This window comes from Rhinolophus sinicus, chromosome 14, assembly GCF_057876585.1.
Source record: "Rhinolophus sinicus isolate RSI-liver-muscle chromosome 14, RSI-T2T, whole genome shotgun sequence".
NCBI lineage: Eukaryota > Metazoa > Chordata > Mammalia > Chiroptera > Rhinolophidae > Rhinolophus > Rhinolophus sinicus.
Window position 1 is genome coordinate 8168977 of NC_142514.1, and position 24052 is coordinate 8193028.

At 50.9% G+C, this 24052-nt stretch overlaps 1 protein-coding gene across 6 annotated transcripts; it reads left to right on the plus strand.

Moving 5' to 3' along the window:
• Positions 1-1203: 1203 nt before the first annotated feature.
• On the plus strand, positions 1204-21984 carry MIIP (migration and invasion inhibitory protein). Of its 6 annotated transcripts, none has more exons than XM_019756329.3 (11): positions 1205-1321; positions 1856-1914; positions 2797-3011; positions 3255-3572; positions 3990-4074; positions 4556-4664; positions 4743-4795; positions 5338-5419; positions 5569-5665; positions 6544-6678; positions 6954-7269. In XM_019756329.3, the coding sequence occupies exons 3-11, from the start codon at positions 2898-2900 to the stop codon at positions 7026-7028; spliced, it is 1068 nt and encodes a 355-aa protein (XP_019611888.3). In that variant the 5' UTR covers positions 1205-1321; positions 1856-1914; positions 2797-2897; the 3' UTR covers positions 7029-7269. The 6 variants fall into 6 exon arrangements, with proteins under 6 accessions (XP_074190140.2, XP_019611890.3, XP_019611888.3 ...); XM_019756330.3 differs by having other exon boundaries at positions 1209-1321; positions 5290-5419; XM_074334038.2 differs by having other exon boundaries at positions 1312-1347; positions 5290-5419.
• The last annotated feature ends 2068 nt before the right edge of the window (positions 21985-24052 follow it).

Here is a 24052-nt window from a genome sequence, read left to right on the forward strand (position 1 = left end):
TTGTCAGATTTACCCCTAAGTATTTAATTTTCACATATTCTTGATGCTGTTATTTTAATTTTTTTTTCAGTTTCTGATTGCTTATTGCTAATACATAGAAATACAATTGATTTGCATGTTGATCTTGTATACTGCAACTTTGCAAAATTTTGTGACAATTCTAGTGGCTCTTTTGTCGATTCCATGAGATTTTCTATTATGTTGTCTGTGAATAGACAGCTTTACTTCTTCCTTTCCAATCTAGATGCCTGTATTTTTCTTATTGCCCTGGCTGTTACTCTAGTATAAAGTCGAAGTGGTGAGAACAAACATCCTTACCTTTTCCTGATATTAGGGGGAAAGTGTATTTTATTATGAAATATACTGTTAAATGTAGGTGTTGCCTTTTATCAGGATGAAGAAATTCCCTTCCAGTCCTAGTTTGCTGATTTGTAAAAGTTAGAAATGAATGCTGGATTTTATTAAATGCTGGGACATCTCTCTAAGGTAAAAGACAGATTGTGGCACTCCTACTATCAACCGCTAAGAAAGAGGGACAATTCTTGGTGAATTTTTCTGCATCTATTAATGGCTTTTCTTTCATTTTGTCTATTAATTTGGGCATTACATTGATTTTAAGATGTTCTGGGCAAGTCACTTCTCTCATGGCCTTGTTTTTTGTTTTGTGTGTAAAACGGGACAATTAATACACATTTTAAAGCACATTTTTGAGGCTGGCATGCATTGGCATATGGAAACTACCTGGTGCATAGTAGGCTCTCCATGTAAATTCACTCATATTTTACAGACTGGATTATAGGTATCTGTTCATCATACCCTGCCTCTCTCCCTCCTCCAGGCAGGGACTCCTTTTAATTCTAACCTGCCCCTCAGTGCCTAGTACAGAAATAGTTGAAAGTATGAAAGAATGGGTCACCAGACGACGCGTACTCCGCTCGCCCTGGGTATCCCAAGGCTACATCCCAACGCGTGAGAGCAGCGTCAGATCCAGATTCTGAAACTGCCTCCGCCGAACACTGCATAGCTCGCGGCCCGTCCTGACCAATCAGAGCCCGCCTTCTGGGGGCCCACCCCATTCCGAAAAATAATCGACCTTGGGAGTTGACCAATCAGCTGTTGAGCAACGCTGTTAGTCCCGCCCCAATGTTGAAACAGCCGTTTCAGAACGCGGAGTAACGTTCGCAGGCGCGTCCTAGCATCTGACCAATCAAGGTGAACAGATCGCCCCTCCCTCCCCCACTGGCAACTTGTGGAGTGGGCGGGGCGAAACTCCTGGCTGCCTAGGCTGCGGTCGGCCGCGCCGATCTGGAGCTTCCGGGCGGTGAGTGCAGGCCTGGCGTGTCCCAGGTTGGGGGAAAGGGCTCGGTGAGAGGTTTCGGGTGGGTCCTCGCGGAAGTTTGGGGGCCGCGATGGGAAAGATGGCTTTTACTCCAAGTGCTAAGGTAGGCTCAGTCTCCCTTTCTCGGGAGTCCCTCCGCATCCCCCGACACTGCCTCTGGTTCTTTTGCTGTCCCAGTTTCTCTTTTGAATGTTGCCCTCCGGTTGCATTTGTGCAGCTTTTAGCTTTCCAGAGCGGGGCCGGAGCCGGTGGAAGTCAGTGCAGGCTGTTCTTTTTAACGCGGTGCGAAAACGGAGACCCTCAGGAAGGCCCAGAGTCTCTGATCAGATAAAGGCGGACGCTGGGACTCCCAGGTCCCGCGGATTGGGCTGTTTGATCCCCTTGCATACAAGAGACCCCCGCAGAGTCGTCTGTACTTGAATCTCTTCTTTTCCCCCCTTCCTTGCGGGGCATATGTGAAATGGGTTGTGGGGCGTCCAGTGTAAGTCTGGCTTCTCTCTGCTTTATCCCCTGTAGCCTGGCGCTAAGGAGTGCCCCCCTCCCCACCACGCACACCCGGTGTGGGCGGTCCACAGGTGAGGAGTGTGGGCGGGAGGGCTGGGGCAGGGTTTCTGAGAGTAGACGTATGACTGGACCCAGTGTTAAAAAGGGATTGTGTGTATTGGGGGAGACTGGTTGGGGGAGTCTGGGTTTGGGGTTCTGAGGAAAGTGGGAAGCTCCTTCCCTTTGCCTGCAGAAATCCCTTTCAGAGACATCTGTGTGTCCCTGAGCCTGGATCCCAGCGTGGGGGGGCGGGGGGGGGGTGCGAAGGCTCAGAGAAGGAGGAGGTGGCTTCCTAGGCCCCTCTCCACACTGCTGGGGACAGGCTGGCGTGCCCATGGTCCCTGGAGCTAAATTTGGGTTCAAATCCTGGCTTTACCACTTACTGGCTGTGTGACTTGGGGCAAGTTGCTTAACTTCTCTGAACTTTGGTTTCTTCATTTGTAAAAGGAAAGGGAAGTGGGAAGGGCAGGTAGGAGAGACAGAAGAGTCCCTTCAGAAACCTGATTTGTGTTGGATTGACAAGTCGTAGTGCCTTACATTTGTAGACTTGCCCTAATTGTTTTCTATAAATTAAACTAGTCTAATCTTACAGTTAAGGTTGTTAAAGGGGGATTGTTCTCTTGGCACATAAGGAAACACACTCTGGCCAGATTAGTAATAATAGACTTTTATTGAATGCTTATCATGTGCCAGGCACTGTATCTGAGATGTAACACGCATTACTTCGTTGAATCTTTACAACCACCTTATGAAGTAGGTACCGTTACCATCTCTGTTTGGCAGATGAGGAGTCTGAGGCACAGAGAAGTTAAATAACTTGCCTGAGGCTGCACAATTAAGGAGGGATTTGAAGCCAGGCCTCTGGCTCCACAAGGCAGCCTGCTAAGCCCTGTGTCATGCTGTCTTGGCTTCAGGTAGCAGAGCTGGGCCTGGAACCCAGCCCTGAGGGCACTCTGCAGCTCAGGAGTCTGCAGTATCCTCTCTCTGCTGTGGGAAGCCAGATGGTACGCCCAGGATGATGGAGACCAAAGACCTGGTGCAGCTGCGGCAGCTCAACCTGGAGCTTCTGAGACAGCTGTGGGTTGGGCAGGATGCCGTGCGGCGGTCGGTGGCCAGGGCAGCCTCAGAGGTGGGTGTCCACCTTGGGGACTTTCAGCGGAAGGGGCTGCTAACCCTCAGGCCAGATCTGGACCTCCAGCGTCATCCTGTGCAGCATGCCCACTGTACTGCTGATGAGAAAACTGAGGCCCAGCAAGGGCAGGGACTGGCTTGGGACCCTGCAGAGGCTGGAACAGGGATGAGGACCCAGGCCTTCATGCCTAGTACATGACAGCTGGGTGGGTGGCTGGGTGACCTGGCCTCTCTGTTCTAGTCAAGCCTGGACTCCAGCAGCAGCTCCGACCCACAGATGCCATCATCCCAAAGGACATCCTCTGTGGTCCTGAGAGCCTCCTGCCCACGGGATGCCCACCAAGGTGACCCCGATGATATGTCCTCACCTGGCAGGGCCAGCTCTGGGGTGAGCTCTCTCCCACCTGCCAAGTTCCAATACCAGGAGCCCCTGAGCCCACAGAGGCCCTGCTCGGCACCCTTGCTGGCCACCTCAGACTCGAGTGATCCAGAGTATTCAGCAGAGCTGGAGGCACAGGCCCGGATGGCCATCCTGGATCAACAAAGCAAGCTATCCAAGGTAACATGGGAGAGGGGGTTATCCGTTGATGGGAGCGTCCTTGAACCCGTTTCCCTGTCTGACAAATGCACTCATGGGCAGTCTCCATTGCCAGGTGAGAGGCTATCCAGGAGATACTGTCCGTCGTGCGCAGCTCGGCCGAAGTGCTGAATAAGTGGTGGTTGTTAGTTTCTCAGATAGCACTTTGGGGAGAAGGTGAAGAACCCCATGATACAGATGGGAAGACCAAGGCTCAGAGGCCATACCATCTCGAGTTTCACGTGGAGAGGGGCAAAAGCCAAACTCTTGATCTTTCAGCCCCCGAGTCCTCAGCTGTGACGTGGGGCCCATGTCAGCGTGAAAGTTAAGTCATGGTCCCTTTCCTCCTCCCAGTTGGGGCCTCCTTTGGGCTGACCCTTCCCCTCTTTGCCTCCTCAGCCAAGAGTGACCTTCAACAAGGAGTCTCCAGTGCCTGAGGAGAGTTGGCGGCTCAGACCATACCTGGGCTACGACTGGATTGCAGGTATGGCTCTCTCCTTCCCTCCCTTCATCAGGTCTCTGCTCAGGTGTCACTCCCTCAGAGAGACCTCCTCTGGCACCCCCGCCCTGTCAAGCTGGGGTCCCTGACTCTGCTCTTTTATTTCCTGGCAGGTGTCACCATTTGACATATCACATGTTTCCATGGTGGCTAGTTTGTCTGTTGCCGCCATATTAGAATGTAGCCTCACAAGGGCATGGATTTTGTCTAGTTCACTGCCCTTTCTTTCCCCAGCACATAAAACAGTGTCTAGCCCATAACAGGGGCTCTATAAATATTTCTTGCATGGACGATTGGATATGCATCAGGGTAGGCAGACACTGAGTCACAGTGAGTGGAGGGCACCGTCCGGGTCTGTACGAGGCCCCATGGGGACAAAGCAGGTGCTCTGGGGTGCCAGCGCTGAGCGTCCTCTAAGCCTCGGCCTGTGGCCACACAGCAGCTCCTGGTGCTCTGCCCGCCCCAGGGTCTCTGGACAACAGCTCACCCATCAGCAGCAAGCCCGAGGCCTTCTTCTCGAAGCTGCAGGAGTTCCGGGAAGCCAACAAGGAGGAATGCATTCACACCGACCCCGAGTGAGCAGGGGCGGGTGACGGTGGGCAGGCAACTCAGGCACCCGGGCGCCCGCCTGCTCACCCCACTCACCCTCACAGACCCCAGTTCCTCGGCCCGCGGGAGAGCAGTGGTGTCGAGAAAGAACATGAATGTGAGTATAAACCCTCGTAGGCCACCACAGAGCCCAGCCAAGGTCTTGGGGACCTCGGGAGGCAGCTGAGTGCTGGGGTCTCAGGGAGGGAGGCTTGGGGTCCAGACAGGGTGGGCCAAGCCCTGGTGGGATGGAGGATGAGCTGAGGCCTGGCCTCGTGGGGATTAGGGCTGGTCCCATGTCATCTCGCCACCCTGTCCCCAGCAGCCTGCATTTTCTTCCTAGCTGCCTCATTTTCCCATGTGCCCCCAACTCCTCCACATACATGTGTGTGCACCCTGTGTGTCATTGTACATATGGATACATGCATGTGTATCCAGGACTGTGAGTGAAGCTGTGTTTTGTGTGTGAGCACAAGTATGTGCCTGCTCTGTGTGTGTACACGTGGCCAGGAGGTGGGGAGGTTGGCAGGCCCGAGTGGTTGGGGGCAGCTAGGGGCCCTGGAATCTAGCTCCGTGGCTGAGGGGCACTGCTGCTTCTCACTGGCCTCTCAGGCGTGTACTGCTACCGTGTCAACCGGCGCCTGTTCCTGGTGCCTTCAGATCCCAGCACCCCCTGCCGCCTGTGCCGGGTACCACGGGACCAGCGGGGCCCTGAGACCCTGGCGGCGCCAGCGCAGGTCAGGTGAGTGGCCAAAGCAGGCAGGACATGTGGGGCTGGCTGTGGGGGCGGCAGCACCTGAAACGAGGGCAGTTTGAGGAAGGAAAACAATGGGCCTGGGCTGCGGCACCACAGTAGCCAGCAGCAATGCCCCCACTGTCACCTCCTCCCAGGGTGAGCATCCCACTGTCCATGCTGGACCCCCCCCACCAGTACCGCATCCACCGGCGGAAGAGCTTTGATGCCTCTGACACGCTGGCCCTGCCTCGGGTGAGCAGCCACATGGGGCCTGGGTGGGGGTGGGCATGGGGCTGCCTCCTGTCTGGCTCACGTCCCCAGATGGAGCCGGAGGTCCAGAGAGTGCCAGGGACTGTGCCACGGCCACACAGCGAGGCTGGGCTCGAAGATGAGCACCTGGTTCTCGAGGTCAGGCAGGCCACATCCGTCACCTGTGCTCTTGTTCCATGGGGGAGGTGGGGCACCCTGCCCACCCCCTGGTGTTCAGGATACGTGTCTGCCTGCACACCTGCGTGACGCTAATCGGCCCCGTTTATGGCGCTCTTGTGCTGTGTGTGCAGCCTTAGGAGGATTGTCCCGTGGAGCCCCCACAGCCACCAAGAGTTCAGGTTCTGCTGCTGTCCCACCTGATAGAGGAGACTGAGGCAGAGGGAGGTGACTTGTCCAAGATAAGCCAGGTGGAAGAGCAGGGATTTAAACCCAGGTCCTTGTGCTTCCATAGAGATGTCCTTTGTGTCTCCTGAGTAGGACGGGTCAGCAGGGACCCCACTCATACCCGGTTGAGGCTAGGGGACTTGGGCCTACAGGGAGGAGAAGGGGTACCAAGGAAAGTCAGTTTGCTCATCTGTGAAATGGGTACCACATACCATCGTAAGGCTTGTGTGGCAAGGTGGGGCAGTGAATCAGTACCTGTTGGGCGTGGGGCAGAGCCCGGCACACAGGAAGTGCTCCGTCAGTGTCCCTGGCCTTGCCTCTGCCCACCTGGGCCTGGGTCAGCAGGGTTAGGAAAGGGTGACCCAGTGGGTAGACACAGGCTCCTGCCCTGGGAGGGCCTCAGTCTGCGGGGGATACCGTGACTGTTTGCAGGGAGCCCTGCCCCAGGCCAGGTGCCTTAACCCCTCACTCCACAGCACTGCCTGCTGGGCTGGGACATTCTACCTCCGAAGTCTGAGAAGAGCTCAGCCCCCAAGAGCCTGGACCTCTGGTCCTGTGTCGCTTCCGAGGCCCAGCACCGGAAGCTGTCAGCCACCAGCCCTTCCCACCTGGTATGGTCCCGGGTGACTTGGGAGGGGCAGGTACCTTGGAGCAGGCCTGGGGACTGCAGAGTTCTGGGGGCAGGATTGGGACGGAGAGTGCAGAGCCTGGCAGTGTCTCTCTGTAGCCCCCACCGCCCCACCCTGGTCCACCTTCCAGACTCCACCGGATACCCCACCCCACCCTGGAAGGTGACCCCAACTCAGATCCAGAAGGGCATGAGATTGGAATGGGGTGACCTGCCCCCAAAGTGGCCCCCTCTGACACCTCCTTATTTATCATCCAGGCCCTGCCAACACGGGTCCCGATCTGGTCAGAACCCCAGGTGTCCCGGCCCTGCGCCTCCCGGCTGAAGCCCTGAGGACTGGCCACTTGGAGGCCAGTACCCCTGCCATCGCCTCCAGCCTTTCCCCTCTGGCAGGGGCGCTCGCTAGAGGGAAACCCTCCCTGGCCTCATATAGACTCAGGCCCTACCCTCCTAGGTTGCGTAGGTGGGTAGGCCCAGGGCTGTCTCCTTTCTGGGGACAGACAGAGAAGACTACAGGGTGAGCAGTAAGGGCATTGTGTGACATGTTTGTAAATAAAGCTCAGCGCTGTCTGCAGCTCCAGATTCCCATGTATGCTGGGTCATCCTCTGCCGCCCTCAGGGCCTGGAGGGTTCCTGGCCTCGGCTGCCCTCCCCTCACCTGGGGAAAGACACTTTTGATGTTCTGCGCTGGGCAGGGTGGTTCCAACTCGCTGAGTGTGGCTCTTTGTACAGCTCCCTACTTTGGGTAGATGGCCTCCCAGGTGGGGGTGAGGGTCCCCAAAGGCTGATGCCAAGGTCAGTGTTAAAAAGCCATCTCAGCGAGGGGTTCGGGATCTCAAGCTGTCCCCTGTAGATAAGGCAGAAGTTGTGACAGTGGGGAGTGAGTGAGCTCTCCCCTTCTTGGTTCCTGACGCTGGGGTCCATTCATAGAAGGCTCTCTTGGAGTCCTTGGGCCAGGAGGCTCCGCCCCTCTCTAGCCCAGCCCTAGACGCCATGGGCAATCCAGAGGGATCAGATGGGGAAACTGATGGCCAGACAGAGAGCTGGAGTAAGGTTAGGTTGGCAGACAGCCCAGCTCTCCCCTCCTGGATTAACAAGTAGCATCTGTCTCTCGCCATAGACTGAACAATATGAAATTGATGTTTTTCTAAGATAAAAATGGAGAACCGTAGCCCAGAGAAAGCACATGCTTCTTTTGAGGTTTCCCAGCTTAGAGGGGTGGGTCTACGGCTATGGTCTCCTGTGGCTCCCACCTGGAACTTGCGAAGCTGTGCAAACCTTTCACTTGTCTTTCACCACACATATATTAGTCAGGATAAGTGACTACTGCAGGTTATGCTGCAGTAACAAATTAACCCCCAGATCTCAGTGGTTCGACAGAAAGGCTTATTTCTTTCTGACTTGCTCACACTCGCTTTCTGTCATGGGTCACATGGGGCCTCTGTTTTTGGCACTGTCACTTGGAGACTCAGGCCAATGGAGGCTCCACCATGGGGACACCACCAGTTGCTTCAGCCCAGAAATGACACACAGGTCACTTCTCATGGTTCATTGGGTAGAGGTAGTCACCTGGGCCCCTCCTGACAGCATGGGATTGGGACTTGGAGGGGGCTCATGGGATTTTTAGTGAGCATTCCTCTTCCATGCCCTGTCCCTGACTTCCACCAGCTCTGTGCATGCAGGGCAGGCCGGTAGGCAGAGCTCCCAGGCTCTGGGCAGAGAGGCCACTAGCATAATAATAGGTGCTACAAATTCTTGCCCAAAGTCTTTCCTCACTCTGGGGTTCCAGCCTTCAGTAGCCCAGCAGATAAGGTGAATGGGAGTGGTGAGGCTCAGGCACACCTGGTGAGCACATGTCACTTCCAAGGGCTTTCAAGTTCAAATGCCTGTATGATCCAAACTATACATGTCTGTGGGCAGATTCCACAGCAGGTTGCGGTTTGCCACTTGATTCTAGGACCTGAAGAAACAAAGTCTCTTCCACATGTAATTTTTTTTTTTTAATTTTTAAAATTTATTTTTAATTGAATAAAATATACACAATATAAAACTTATCATTTTTATACATACAGTTCAATGGCATTAAATACACATTGTTGTACAACCATCACCACTGACCATCCCCAGAATTCTGTTCATCTTGCAAAACTGAAATTCCATACCCATTAACAAGTCCCCATTCTTTCCTCCCAGCCCCTGGCTGCCACCAGTCTACTTTCTAACCTTTTTTAAAAGGTTTTTTAAAAAAATACAGCCGGGGCCGGCCCGGTGGCTCAGGCGGTTAGAGCTCCATGCTCCTAACTCCGAAAGCTGCTGGTTCAATTCCCACATGGGCCAGTGGGCTCTCAACCACAAGGTTGCCAGTTCAGCTCCTCGAGTCCTGCAAGGGATGGTGGGCTCCGCCCCCTGCAACTGGGATTGGGCACGGCACCTTGAGGTGAGCTGCTGCTGAGCTCCCGGTGGCTCAGTTGGTTGGAGCGCATCCTCTCAACCACAAGGTTGCCAGTTCGATTCCCACAAGGCAGGGTGGGCTGTGCCCCCTGCAACTAGAAAACGGCAACTGGACCTGGAGCTGAGCTGCACCCTCCACACCTAAGACTGAAAGGACAACTTGACTTGGAAAAAAGGCCTGGAAGTGCACACTGTTCCCCAATAAAGTCCTGTTCCTCTTCCCCAATAAAATCTTTTAAAAAAAGCAAAAAATCCCCAAACAAACAAAAAACATATATAGACATTTAAAGCCATAAATTTACCTTGCAGTGCGTTAGCTGCGTCTCATTTAAAAAACAATACAGCTAACATATATTAGTTTCAGGTGTACATTATAGTTATTAACAGTACTCATCTGGCACTGTACATAGTTATTACCATGTTGATGATATTCTCTGCTAAAGAAGTGATCACCATGGCAAATCCAGCAACCATCTGATACCTTATCGACACTATCACAATATTATTGACTATATTTCTTATGTTACATCCCCAAGACGTATTTGTTTTATACCTGGAACTTTGAACTTCTTATTCCCCTTTATCTTCCCCCCCTTGTTAATTTTTCAATTATAGTTGACATTCAATACTAATTTCAGTTGTACAGCATAGTGGTTAGATATTTATAATTTATGAAGTGATCCCCCTGACTAGTACCCACCTGGTACTATATATATTTGTTACCATATTATTGATTATATTCCCTAGGCTTCCCATCCCCATGACTACTGTGTAACAACCAATTTGCACTTAATCCCTTCTTCCCCTTTTTCATCTACCCCCAACCCCCCTCCCGTCTGGCAACCATCAAAAATTCTCTGTATCTATGAGTTTGTTTCTGTTTATTTTGTTATTTAGATTCCACTTATAAGTGAAATATGACATTTCTATTTCACTGTCTGACTACACTCAACACAATACCTTCTAGGTCCATCCATGTTGTCACAGATGGCAAGATTTCATTCTTTTTTATGGCTGAGTAATATTCCATTGTATGTATATACCACCACCTCTTTATCCATTCATCCACTCAGGGACACCCAGGTTGCCTTCATATCTTGACTATTGTAAATAATGCTGCAATGAACATATGGATGAGCATGTCCCCTCGAAGTAGTGTTATGGTTTCTTCAGATAAATACCCAGAAGTGGGATCACTAGGTTCTTCTTTGTCTCTTGTTATAGTCTTTGTTTTAAAGTCTATTTTGTCTGGTATAAGTATTACTACCCCAGCTTATTTTTTTGTTTCCATTTTCATGAAATGTCTTTTTCCATCCCTTTATTTTCAATCTGTGTGTGTCTTTGATCTGAAGTGAGTCTCTTTTTCGGCAGTATATGTAAGGGTCTTGTTTTCTTATCCATTCAGCTCCCCCCCCCATCTTTTTATTGGAACATTTAATCCATTTACGTTAAAAGTAATTATTGATAGGTATGTAGTTATTGCCATTATATACATATATATGTATATATATGTATATGTATATGTATATATATATATATATATATATATATATATATATATATATATTCTTAAGTCCCTCTAAGTTTCCTTGTAATGCTGATTTGGTGGTGGTGATGTAATGCTGGTTACCTTTTTCTTGTCTGGGAAGCTCTTTATCATCTGTCCTTTGATTCTAAATGATAGCTTTGCTGGGTAATCTTGGTGGTAGGTCCTTGCTATTCATTACTTTGAATATTTCCTGCCAATCCCTTCTTTCTTGCCAAGTTTCTGTTGAGAAATCAGCTGATAGTCTTATGGGAGCTCCCTTTTAGGTAACTAACTGCTTTTCTCTTGCTGCCTTTTAAGATTCTCTCTTTGTCTTTAACCTTTGGCATTTTAATTATGATATGTCTTGGTGTGGGCCTGTCTGGGTTCATGTTGTATGGGACTCTGCACTTTCTGGGCTTATATATCTATTTCATTTGCCAGGTTAGGGAAGTTTTTCATCATTATTTCTTCAAATAGGTTTTCAATTCCTTGCTTTCTCTCTTCTCCTTCTAGTACCTCTATGATGTGAATGTTGGTACACTTGATGTTGTCCCATAGGCCCTTTAAACTATGCTAGTTTTTTGTTTGTTTGTTTTTTGATTCTTTTTTCTTTTTGCTGTTCTGATTGGGAGTTTTCTGCTACCTTCTAAATCGCTGATTCAATCTCTGCTTCATCTAATCTACTGTTGACTCCCTATAATGTTTTCTTCATTTCTGTTATTGTTTCCTTTATTTCTGACTGGTTCTTTTTTTAATGTTTCCTATCTCTTTGTTGAAGTTCTCCTTGAGATCATTGAGCATCCTTATAATTTGAAACTCTGCATCTGGTAGATTACTTGTCTCCATTTTGTTTAGTTCTTTTTCTAGAGCTTTGTTCTCTTCTTTTATTTGGGACATGTTTTTTTGTCTCCCCATTTTGGCTGCCTCCCTGTTTTTGTTTCTGTGCATCTGATAGGGCTGCTATGTCTCCCAGTCTTAGTAGGGTGGCCTTATGTAGTAGGTGTCCTGTGAGGTTCAGTGGCTCAGTCTTCCTGGTTACCTGAGCTGCACACTCCAGGTGTGTCCCTTGCGTGGGTTGTGTGTGTCCTCCTCTTGTATAATACCCTGTTTCCCTGAAAATAAGACCTAGCCAGACAGTCAGCTCTAATGTGTCTTTTGGAGCAAAAATTAATATAAGACCCAGTTTTATTTTACTATAATATAAGACCTGGTGTAATATTATACAATACCGGGTCTTATATTAATTTTTGCTCCAAAAGACTCATTAGAGCTGATTGTCCGGCTAGGTCTTATTTTTGGGGAAACACAGTGGTTGAGGCTTGGTTGCTATTTGCACATTAATAGAAGGGATTGACCCTCTGGCTCATTGGTTGTAAGGACTGGCTGTGACTACAGTGGAGGAGTTGTGGTGTAGGGGTTAACCCTACAGGGCAGGGTCTGTGTGGGGACAGAGCCAGGAGTTCAGTTTCCAGGCTCTCGGCCTCACGTGGAAAGGTGCTGGCTCAGGTAGTAAATGGCCATCAACTGTGATTGGATGCATGGTCATGAACTGTGGCTAGTTGGCCATCAGCTGTAACCAGTGAGCCATTGGCCACTAATATAACTGCTGTGGCTACGCTAACAGAAAATGGGGGCCTAGGAAGAAGATGGTGGCTGAGCTAGCAAGCGCAGACTGCAGTTAGCATAGCAGATTGCAGCTAGCAAGTGAGGTGGGTTGGCAGAGAGAGAAGTGGACGGCAGGTTGTGGATCATGTGGCTCCTGCTTCCTGTGTCTCCAACCCAGCCGCCAGCGAAACTATAGTGGTATGACTCCCCTATCTATGGCTCTGTGTGTGTTCCTTTTTGGCCTCACCATGTACTATGTTCTTATGCGGGGAGTGGGATCAGAGACCCCGCCTGTCACCCCACATGACAATCTGCCTCAGCAGCATTCTAGTGCCTGCCCAATCCACGCCTTTAGTGCGTCATTCTTGGAGGCGGATAGGTGATGTTCAGCTCATTTCGAAGCTGCTTGTCTGGGTCCTGTGAGTGTTTGAGAGACCCTGAGAAAGTCTGTAGCATGAGCCAAGGAAGGCTGTTTGTATACAAAAGCCACTGGAAGTGCTTGGGTGGGCCTGAAAGTTGGGTGGGGTGGGGTCTCAGACTCACCAGGGTGTGGCAAATGAATAGTGTTAGCCAGCTTGATGGAGACTAATATGGAGGCCACCTGCGTCTGCATGCCGGGAAGGGGGAGGGCTCAACAAAGAAACAATGGCTTCCTCCAGCTTCTCTGTCCTGGAGAAAGCTGCCCCTCCAGCATTCATCCTGAAGCCAGACTACTCAGTTCCCTCCCACTCCATATGTCCCCGTTACCTCTTCAGCTGCTGCCCCAGCACTGCAGCTCAGAGGCAGTGATTCCATAGGTAAGTCCTTGTGCGGTCCTGTTAAGAGGAGTACCTGGGACTCCAGCTGCTCTATATCTCAGCCACAGTCTCCACTGGTTTTCACCACAGAAATGATGGGGACTTTTCTATTTGGCACTGAGACTCTGGGTTGGGGTGGGGTTGGGACCCCTCATTCCTCCAGAGGGGACTGCCACAGCCAAGATATACTTCCCGATTTTATGGTCACACACAGGTATGGAGCCAGCCTGTTTCGCGTCTCTGCCCCGCCTACCCATCTCCAAATGGCTTCTGTATGTCCTTAGCTGTACGGCTTTGGTTCAGCAAGAATTCAGGTGATTTGCAATGATGATTGTTTTGTAGTTTAGTTGAAATTTTGATGTGGTCATGAGAGAAGGAAAGCACAGTGTTTAGTAATTTTCCATCTTGACTGGAACTCCCTGCCACCAGTCTACTTTCTGTCTCTATGAATTTGACGACTCTAGGGACCTCATATGAATGGAATCATACAGTATTTGTCTTTTTGTGTCTGGCTTATTTTACTTAGCATACTGTTCCAAAGGTTTGTTCATGACAATATTTCCTCCCTTTTTAAAGCTGAATAGTATTTCATTGTATGGATGGACCACATTCAGCCATGATGGACACTTGGGTTACTTCCACCTTTTGGTTACTGTGAATAATACCACTATGTACATGGTTGTACAAATACCTGTTTGAGGCCCTGCTTTCAGTTCTTTGGGGTATAAACCCCAAATTGGAGTTGGCTGGGTCATATGTTAATTCTATGTTTAATTTTTGGAGGAACCACTGTTAGTAAGTCCTCACTTAATGTCCTCAATATGTTCTGTGACTTTAAGTGAAACGATATATAAGGAAACCAATTTTACCAGGGGCTAATTGATATGATTAGCAAGAGTTAAGTTCCTATGTGCGTCTCATCAACATTGTAACGAAATAATATTGAATGAAATGATGTTATTCCAGCATCTGCTGTATTGTATTTTATAACAGCTGCACCATGTGACGCCCCTCCCCGCCCCCGCGATGTAAGAGGGTTCTCATTTCTACACATCCTCACTAACACTTGTTTTCTGCTAGTTTGATAACAGCCATGCTAATGGGTGCCCCGTGGTATCTCGTAGTTTTGATTTGCATTTCCCTCATGACTAGTGATGTTGATCAGTGCTTATGGGCCATTCATGTCTTCTTTGGAGAAGTGTCTATTCAAGTCCTTTGTGGGGTTTTTTTCGTTGTTGTCTTTTTTGCCAGTTGTTCCACATGTAATTTTAAGTCAAAGAGCTTGTAGGAGTCAGTGGCTTTGTTAGAAATTCTTTGGCTAGAGGGCAAAGTGAATCCAGAAGCCTTTGTCAGACAAAAATGACAAAACTTATAGCTGAGATTAGTTTTATAAGTTCATTTGGTGCAGAGTAGCATCAGCTTGAACAAGATAAAAATCTTTCTGTCCCATGAAAGTCCAGACTACCTTGCTGACTCCATTAAATTGTCAGGGTGAATGGCTTCTCTGGACGGAATATTCTTCTGAAAATTTAGTAAGTTGCTGGCCTTTTTGCTTTTAGTCATTTCCAGGTGCAGGAAACCACAGCCCCATGTCTCCAATTATGTTTCATCAAACCTGTGACGCCACTGATTGAAGGACTCCCCCTGACTTTCTGTACCGCCAGGAAAAAATGCTGCGATCTCTGACGCACGCTGTCTATGAGATAATGCTCATTGCAGAGATGTTAAAAGGTGAAAGAATTCACATCTTAGAATTAATGGGAGGCAAAAGGTCTTAAGCTCTTAAGACCTTTTGGTCTTTCTGTATACTGGTCTTTCTGTATACCGACTTCTCTCTCAGTGGTGGCCTCCTTGTGGCCTTCTGGAACAATCAGTCGGCTGGGTGGAAAGACAGCAGCCCTAACCCTGCTGGTCTGCCTGCTCACACTGCAGGGAGGTGCTTGAGAAAGACAGTCCATGGGCTGCTGTGTTGCCCATGCTGTGTCTCCAGAGCTGCTCCTGTGACTGGTTCAGTTTGAGGACTAGCTTTTTCTCCCCCCCCCCCTTTCTTCTGCCTCCCCCTCCTCTGCCCCACTCTGGTTCAAGCCGTTGTTTCTCAGTCTAGTTGTGTAGGACACAGCTCCCTGGCCCATGTGGGTATTATGAGCCCTGCGCTTCCCCGGCTGAGGCAGTTGGTTGTTGGTCGTCGGTCGGCCGCTTACAGCAGCTCATGGCAGCTCTCACCGGCTGCCGGCTGCTCATGCTGGCGGACGGCCACTCACACTGGCCACCAGCCACTCGTGCTGGCTGCCGGCCACTCACGCTGGCCACCGGCCGCTCATGGCAGCACACGGTAGCCTGCAGCAGCACACAGCAGCTCACACCGACCTCCGGCTGCTCATGGCAGCCCAGCTCCAGGGAGAGCCGTTGTTCACAATCTTAGCTACAGAGGGCGCAGCTCCCTGGACCATGTGGGAATCGAACTGGCGACCTCAGTGTTAGGAGCACAGCACTCCAACCACCTGAGCCACCGGGCCGGCCTGAACTAGGCTGTTTCGAAACCAAGGCCGCAAGAATGAAGGTAGAGAGGCCCCTGAACAGAGCTTCATGTCTTCCAGTGCTGCCTCCCTCACCCAGCACCTGCCCCTCCCAGGTGTCCACGAATGCCACCACTGCCCTCCCAAGTACCTGCAAGCCACTCCTGGTTCTTCTGGGCCCTTCCCTCCCGCTCACTTGGGATTTCATGGATCACTTCCCCCCACCTTCACCCCTTCCTGCTCCTACTTGTCCTCCAGTCTCAGCTGGAGTGTTTCTTTCAAGGAGCGTCCCTGAACCCCTGGAGCCCTGATACCTCCCGCCTCCAGGACACTCTCACCTCCCTGCCCTTCTCCCTCTTGGCCCTCTCACAGTATTACATTACCAACCGTGAGATTCATTGCTTCTTGTCTCTCCCCTGCTAGAATTTAAGCTCCATGAGCGCAGAGATGGTATTTGTTTTCTTAGATTTTTTTATTTGTTTTTTCTGTTTTCTCAAAAATAGTAGCTAAACTGTGTTTCGGGATTTGGCTTTCTTCTCTCGCCTGGTTTCCCACCTGCATCACGGACGTGATGTGAAAGTTGCTTTAATTTCTCTGAACCCAAGGAGTCTTGTGGTTGGGCGCACAGCGTAATACACCTTACGTGCTTCTCCCTCTCCTCCAAATTAATAGTGTCCTCTACTTTTGTCCCCTCCAAGTATGTCGCATAAATCCCAAAAGAAAAAAGCAAGATCACCTACTTCTTCTAAAATTGATGTCTTGTGTTCATTGTTTAGAAATGAGAGTGGAGGGTCTGACTCTCCATTGCCTGTATCATAGAGGGACCTGTCATTCATTCATTCATTCATTCATTCATTCATTCATCCAGTTATGCAGAATGCCCCTACTGTGTGCCAGCCACTGTTCTAGGCTCTGCAGATGCAGTGGTCAACAAACAGGGACCTGTCCCCGCCGAGCCTCTCTAGTGCTGGGACACAGACTAAAACAAGCCAACACATAAATGCGTAGGGGGTGCTAAGTGCTGGGAAGGAAGCAGAGCAGGGCCTGACCTGTGCTTCCTTTTTCCGCCTCTCACCCCCCTGCACCCCTCACAGGCATTGGTCCAGCCCTGCTGAAGTTTTTGTCTGGTTCTCAAGTCTACTGGCTCCCACTGGCCTCCAGGTCTATCCACGCTGTTCCCTCTGCCCAAACCTCTCTTTCTCCCACCAAACTCCTACTCAGGCCTCAGCTTCTATGTTCGCTCCTCAGAGGCGGTCCCTGATCCCGCAGACTTGGCTAAGGCACCCTGAGTCTGAGGCCCCACAGCTGCTTACTCATCTTATCCTCCGTTACACTCAAAGTAAGGTCCTTTCGGGCAGGAACCGACCCTTGTCCTCAGCTCTGTCCTAGTACAGCATGTGGCATATATAGGTGTTCAATAAACAGACGTTGCATGAGTGAATGAGCCCCAGGTCTTGGGAAGATAGAGGCCACACAGCCCTAGGACCCAAAGTGAGTGTGTCCCAGAAATTTGTCACTGGTGAGCTGTAGCTGTTACTGGTTTTCAGTACATCATGTTGTCCTATGTTTCAGGCAGATCATGGGTTACTGGCCTCCTGGGATGGGAGGTGGGGAGTGACGGGGGACAGCTGTGATATCTCCATACTGGAAACTCCCTACACTGTAAACAGCTGCGGGCCCCAGTCCCTTGCATGCAGATGGGGAGTGTGTGGAGACCAGTGAACACTAGTTGGCCTCCCAAGGGACCCTTCCAACTTCCCAAAGAGCAGAAGCATCTCCTGATGATCATCTTGGAGGGTGACTCTTCCTGGAGTGGTGAGTGGACACAGCGTCTGCTTCTCTGTCCTCAGGGAGGTGGACCATGCTTGAACCAGAAAACACAAAACACTGCATTTTCCAGAATTGTTTTCCCACATGCCTTTTGTATGTAGCGTTCTGATGTTCTGAGAATTCACAGCATTTTGGTGCAATGAATGTTCCTACTTGGCACCGGCCTTAGTGCTAGGCTCGCCCCGAGCTTGCCGGCCCAAATGGGGAGCTGGAGAGCTGCATCGGAAGCCTGATCTGTGGGAGGCCCACGGAGCCTGGCTTCAAAGAGATCAGCGTTCAGTTCAGACCACCCCCTACCATTTGGCGGCTTCCTGACTGCGATCTTGGGCAATGTCATCTAACCTCTCTGTGGCTGGGTTTCATCATCTGTAAAGGATGATAATGCCAGGGAGTGGTGTGTGAGAGCACAGGCCTGCAGGCGGCCGGGAAGAGGGCGATAAATGATAAGACATCACATACGGTTGTCATCCACTCTTCCTGTCCTCCCCCCCACTCCCCTCCCCCCATCATAAGACCAACTTGGGTGAAGCAGCCTGCACTCTGAATTCTCTCTTTCCTGCTCACACTTCCCCTGAGGAGAAAAGGGGGAACCGGAAAGAGAGTATCAGGCAAATTGATATAGACGTGCTGTCCCAGCTCCTTGGTTAGGGTTAGGTGGGGGGCACTGTTGCTGGAAGCAAAGGCAGTGAGCAGAGCTGTTTTATCATCGGGGCTGTGGTGACCAGCAGCACCTTGGGGTGTGCAGGAAGTTATAAGGGGAAGCCCGGCCCCACAGGACCATGCTGTGGCTGGTGGGACTGGCATGAGGTTGGGTCTCAGTGACTGGATGCCTGGTGGTGGCTTAGGTGGCCTTTGGGGACATTCCCCTGTCGTGGCACCAGGCTGAGCCCTGACCATAGGTACACTTTCAGGTCCTTTTTGTCTGGATGGAGGAGCAGGGCTTCTCCATTCCCAGAAGTCCCCAGAACAGCCTCTGAAACTCAATAGAGACCCCTCTGCCTCTCTTAGACCCTGCTATTATGGCATCAGGGGGCTCAAGTGCTCTAGGTCCCAGCTCCCACGGAGAAGACACTGTTCTAGGCCAGCCAGGGCTGGGGACTCATCTCAGCCAGGAGAGAAGGGGGGAGGAGGCTTTGAGAATTTTCCAGACCTCGGATTCAGTGGAGGGATCCCTCCTGCCTTCAGGGCTGGGGGAATCAGACCCAGCTGCCCCTCCTTCCCACTCCCAGCAAATTCTGACCCCGCACCCGCACCCCCTCCCCCCACTCCTCTTGCCAGCGTCTGCCAAGAGAGGGAGAAGCAGCAAGAAGGAACACTCTCCCAGATCTGTGGGGTCAGTGCCAGCTGTGTGGGCAGAACACTGGACCTGGAACCACCGGCTTGGAGTACAGAGCAAAGTCAGTGGGCCTCTATGAACCTCAGTTTCCTCATCTGTAAAATGGAGACTGTACTGCTACTTACTTATAGGGGTGTTTTGAGGGTTAAATGAAACGATTAGGTAGTGTAATGCTTAGTGCAGTAACTGGTACTTAGTGCTTAGTAAGTAAATGTGAGCTCTTATCTATCATTTGAAAACAAGGGCCCATGTGAGATGGGGTCCTGTTTTTGTGGAGTCTACCTCACCTGGCCTGAAACAGTGAGAAATGAGAGAGGGCGAGGGGCAGTGTCCTAGACAATTTCCCCAGTAAACGATCAATGAAGGCCTCTGCCCCCGTGTCCCTGCCAGTCTGGGAGGGATCCATGTGCCTGGGAGTGTTGGGTGGGTGGGTGGATGAGAACAGCCCTGCTGGGCTGGTGTGGGAGGGGCAGAGCCCTGGAAACCACTCAGGCCCTTCCAGGAATCCTTGGGTTCAAACTCTGGGGTTGTGGGACAGCGAGTGCCACCCCCTGGGAGGATAGCAGGCGGGGGGTGTGGGAGTTACACAAGCCTCCCTCCATCTCCTCCTTCGGGAAGAAGCCTTTCTCATGTCCTCCCTTAGGAAGTGTTGCCCAAACCTTTCCTTGGTTTCCCTGCTGGCCACATGTACTCCCTGTCCTTACCAGCTCTGGAAGCCGTCCCCCCCACCGCCCTGGCCACCTTGTCGGCCTTCATCTTCCTGTGTGTCTTGACCAGAGCCAGGTTGGCTCATTGGATCTTGCCTCGTTAGGCTGGGGCCTTCTGAACGGCAGGGGTCTCTGGTGTTGTTCGTCCTGCAGGCCCCAGCTTGTCCGTGATCTTAAAGAACTCAGCGGCCTCCAGCATCAGCCCTGGGTCCATGAAGTGGTGACCTAAAAGATATGTCTGGTCACAACCTTGAAGGTGACCTTATCCGGAGTGAGGGTCTCTGCAGTTGTAATTAAGGTGAAGATACTGAGATGAGGTCGTCCTGCATTCGGGAGGGGCTTAACTCCAATAGTGGGTGTCCTGGAAGAGATGGAAAAGAAGGCACACAGACACACGGAGAAGGGATGTGATGACGGAGGCAGAGGTTGCAGGGATGTGTCTACAAGCCAAGGTGCACCAAGGATGCCTGGCTGCCCGCGGATACCAGGAAAAAGGCACGGAACAGATGTTCCCTCAGAGCCTCCAGAAGGAACCACAACCCTGCTGACACCTTGACTTCAGACTTCTAGCTTCCAGAACTGCAAGAGAATGCAAAATTTTTGTTGAAAAATTACTAAATTCATGTTAAAACCAGAACCCGAGTAACCTCTGAGTGTAACAGCATTAGGTAAGAGATAAGGTCTTTAAAAGGGTGATTAAGTTAAAATGAGGTGTGTTTTTTTTTAAAATAATGCAATGTGACTGGTGTCCTTATAAAAAGGGGAAATTTGGACTCAGAGGAAAGATCACGTACAGAGTAAAGACCATGTGAAGACACGGTGCGAAGACAGCTGTCTGCAAGTCAAGGAGGGAGGACTCAGAAGGTACCAACCCGGCCGACACCTTGATCTCAGACTTCCAGCGTCCAGGACGGTTAGAAGATAAATTTCTGTTTAAGCGGCTCACTGTGTATTTGGTTATGGCAGCCTGAGCAGACTAACACACCCTTCATGCCAGAAAATTCCTTGAGGGGCTTGAGGCGGTAGAAGGATGTTGGGGGAAGGGAACCTGTACAGGCATCCTGCCCTGACCCCTGAGCCCCCCAAAACTGCCCTGGCGTGGGCCTCGTTTTTTCTGTCTGCAAATGTGGGTTATTTTCCCAGGCAAACCAGCCTTTCACCGATGGACAACACGTGGAGGAGGTGAATTCCCAGGCAGATGGCCCCGGATGGGCAGTGGACAGGCCTGGGGTAGGGCCCCCACCCACACCTGGGACTCTCCACCAACCTGGGGCTCAGCCTACCTGCTCTTGGTGTCTGGGCACTCCAGCATCTAATGCATCTCGGGATTTCATAATCCTGGGGATTCAGGTGTTCCCAGAGATAATTAAATCCAGGACCTCATTGTCTGTAGACATCACCCATCGGGACAATCACCAGGAAGATATATGTAGTGCTTGCTACGTGCCAGGTGCTCTGCTAGGAGTTCTACATCTCAACTCTTTGAGTCCTCAAACCACCCTGAGTGAGAAGGTTATTATCCCCGTTTTATAGATGGAGAAGTTGAGGCACAGAGAGGGTAAAGGACTTGCCTAAGGCCAACAGCCAGCATGTGACCAAGCTGGCCTTTGAACTCAGACCACCATGAACTCCAGAGTCCATGCATCTACCCTGTACCATGTGTCCCTCAGTGACAACTCTCCTGGTATTTCTTTCCTCCTGGGGCCAGCTTTACGTTGGATCCCTTTTTTTCCTGGAGAGGCAGCTCAGCAGGGAGCAGTGGCAAAGCCGGGGCCTGTCTGTGGTCCCGACACCAGGTGACACTGGCAAGTCACCTCCCTGCCCTGAGTTTGATTTTCTTCCCGTGGAGATGGGGGATGTTTCTGCCCAGGCTGCTGTGAAAGCTGGGCATACGCTTACTGCTTCACTGACCACACCTCCCTCACACACATGCACATGTACATCTTTACTTACAGCTGTGAGCACACCCCCCCTCACACCCTCACATACTTGCACACACACACAGTCTCACACACACACCCAGTGTACACACACCATCATATACCCATGTGCACACACACCTCAGAAGGACACGTGCCCTCTCATGCTCGCACACACGCTCCTTCCCACACTCTCGCACATTGTGGGCGCACAGCCTCACGCACACACCCTCACGCTCACCCTTCCTCACATGTACGCACGCACGCGCACACACGTGCTGCAGGAAGCCCTGTCATTGCCACTGTGGCCCCAGCACTTAGTCATTTAACAACCCACTGGGCTGTGTTTCTTTCATGGAAGGCGACGTTTGGCTTTTCTTTTACCCCGATCTTCTCGCTCAGTTTCTCTGTCTCACTTTTCATTCTGACTGGGAAGGACTTTTTTCGATCTCTCTCTCTTTTGTGGTTTTCACAGCGCCAGCAGCCGTAGCTCGAACCCCACACCTCCCGGGTCCACCTCCTGCCTCTGCCGTGTGTCCACTGTGGGGGAACGGGCCCAGGACTGCCTGGTCAGCCCTGCCACCGCCCAGCCACTTGCAAAATGGAAGGTACAGAGGAAGGATGTGTGAGGACGAGAAATGATGTCATAGCAGGGACTGGGGCTGTGGACAGACCCCACGAGCACAAGTATGACTTTCAGCTTCAGCTGGGAGTTTCTGTGAGAGTCAAGAAGTGCTTGGGCAGAGAGAATCCTGACGTTGTAGCTGAGAGCCCCTTCAGGGAACTTGGGGTCACCAGCTGACACGCAGCTTTCGGGGGATGCTGACACCTGTTTGCTCGGCCCCAGACGTGCTGCCCCACCCCAGCCACAGCTGGAGTTCTAGAAGTTGGCTTTCCACCCCCTTCCTTCAGATTGTGTTCACGTCTAGCTCTGCCGCTGCTGGCAGAGTGAGTCTGGCCCTTACTGCTGACTGCATTGCTAAGTCTGGGAAGTCTTGGAAGAATCCCTGAGGGGAAGTGGCCTCTTCCTGCTTCCAGACTTTTCAGACCTCAAGTCCCAGGACTCCCCTCTTCCTTTCCAAGTTATCTGGAGGTGGGGGGAGGGAGCCCAGGGAAGTGTGTTATTCACTGGAATAGCGGGGAATTGTGAGTTTTTTCTTTTTTTCTGATGCGATGTTGGACATTTCATCTCTCAACTCAATTCATATCTATAAATTGGCTATTGTAATGCCTGCCTTGTGGGACATAGGGGAGCACACACGAGTGCATGCAGATAAGGGCTGTTACAGACTGAGCTGGATCCCTCAAATTCATATGCTGAAGCCCTACCCCCCAATGTGACTGTATTTGGAGGCAGGCTTTTCAAAAAGGTAATTAAGAAGAAATGAGGTCATAAGGTTACCCTAATCCAATAGGACTCGTGTCCTTAAAAGAAGAGGAAAGGAAACCAGGGACGTGCACACACACAGGAAAGGCCATGTGACATCACAGTGAGAAGGCGGCCATCTGCAAGCCAAGGGCAGAAGAAGCTAAAGCTGCCAGCACCTCGATCCTGGACTTCCAGCCTCCGGAACTGTGAGAAATACGTGTCTGTTGTCTAAGGCACCCAGTCCCTGGTATTTTGTTACAGCAGCAACTACAGACTCATACGAGGGCTGGTACCGGGACCCCTGGCGTGCACACAGTAACTGCTCGATACATAGCAGTATGTATGGTTTGTTGGGAAAGAATTCTCCCCGGTGTTTCTCCACGATTATGTCAGCTCTTGTCCTGGACAATCTTTTCAAGTCTGTTTGCACAGAAGTAGTGTCCCCTTGTGGGTCAGGGAACAGATTTATTTACCTTCGAGGATGGTGGGGTCTCCCCTCTTTCACCTCCCATGGAGATTTGCTTCCATTCCAGGGTAATAAGAATATTGTTTTCTCCAGGAAAAGGGGGAGCAGGCTTGCCTTATGGGATTGGAGGTCTCCTAAACTGTGGAATGGCCCACCTGAACTGATGGATATGTGGCAAGCCAAACTAGTTGCCTGACAATTATTATTATTAACTCAGGAAGGTTATATCGATCAATTCAACAAATGTTTATTGTGCCAAGCCCTGGGGGGAAAAAGCACTGAGGAAATTAGACAAAAATCCCTGCCCTCAGGGAACTTGCTTTCCAGTCATGGGTCCTGAGACTCCAAGGGCAAGGGCTCTTGTGTGGAGGCCGAGGGGACCTGGGGACCTGCAGGGAGAATGGTGGCTTCATCTGTTCATGTGGCTGGGCCCTGACTAGGTGGCCATATATTTGGACGAGATCCCTGTGTTTGAGGCAGTTGGGAAATAAGAGCTTTCTGTGTGCCCAGCACAGCGCTAAGATTTGTCACCTCCTTTAATCTTTGCACACGCCTGTGAAGTGGGTGAAACGGAGGCCCAAGGAGGTTAACCAACTTGCTCCAAGTGCTCAGCTGTGGCAGTGACAGAGGTGGGATTTGAACCCAGCGTTGCCTGACTTTTCTAAATGCTTTTGTTTTTAAAAACACTGGATACCTCCAATCACCTTCTGTTACCGTAGTACAAGGCTTTTCTTTCCTTTTCCTCTTTTAGTTTGAAGCACTCAATACGTGAACAAGGCTTTCTGTGTGCTGTTCATTTTCATCTGAGCCCTGGAGAAGGTGGTGGGGACCTG

Bases quoted from the DNA above. Each gene is read 5' to 3' on its own strand.
- MIIP (XM_019756330.3), top strand. From the start codon at position 2,898: ATGATGGAGACCAAAGACCTGGTGCAGCTGCGGCAGCTCAACCTGGAG. The intron at 3,012-3,254 runs GTGGGTGTCCAC...TCTCTGTTCTAG, and splicing joins TGGCCAGGGCAGCCTCAGAG to TCAAGCCTGGACTCCAGCAG. The intron at 4,796-5,289 runs GTGAGTATAAAC...CTGGCCTCTCAG, and splicing joins TGTCGAGAAAGAACATGAAT to GCGTGTACTGCTACCGTGTC.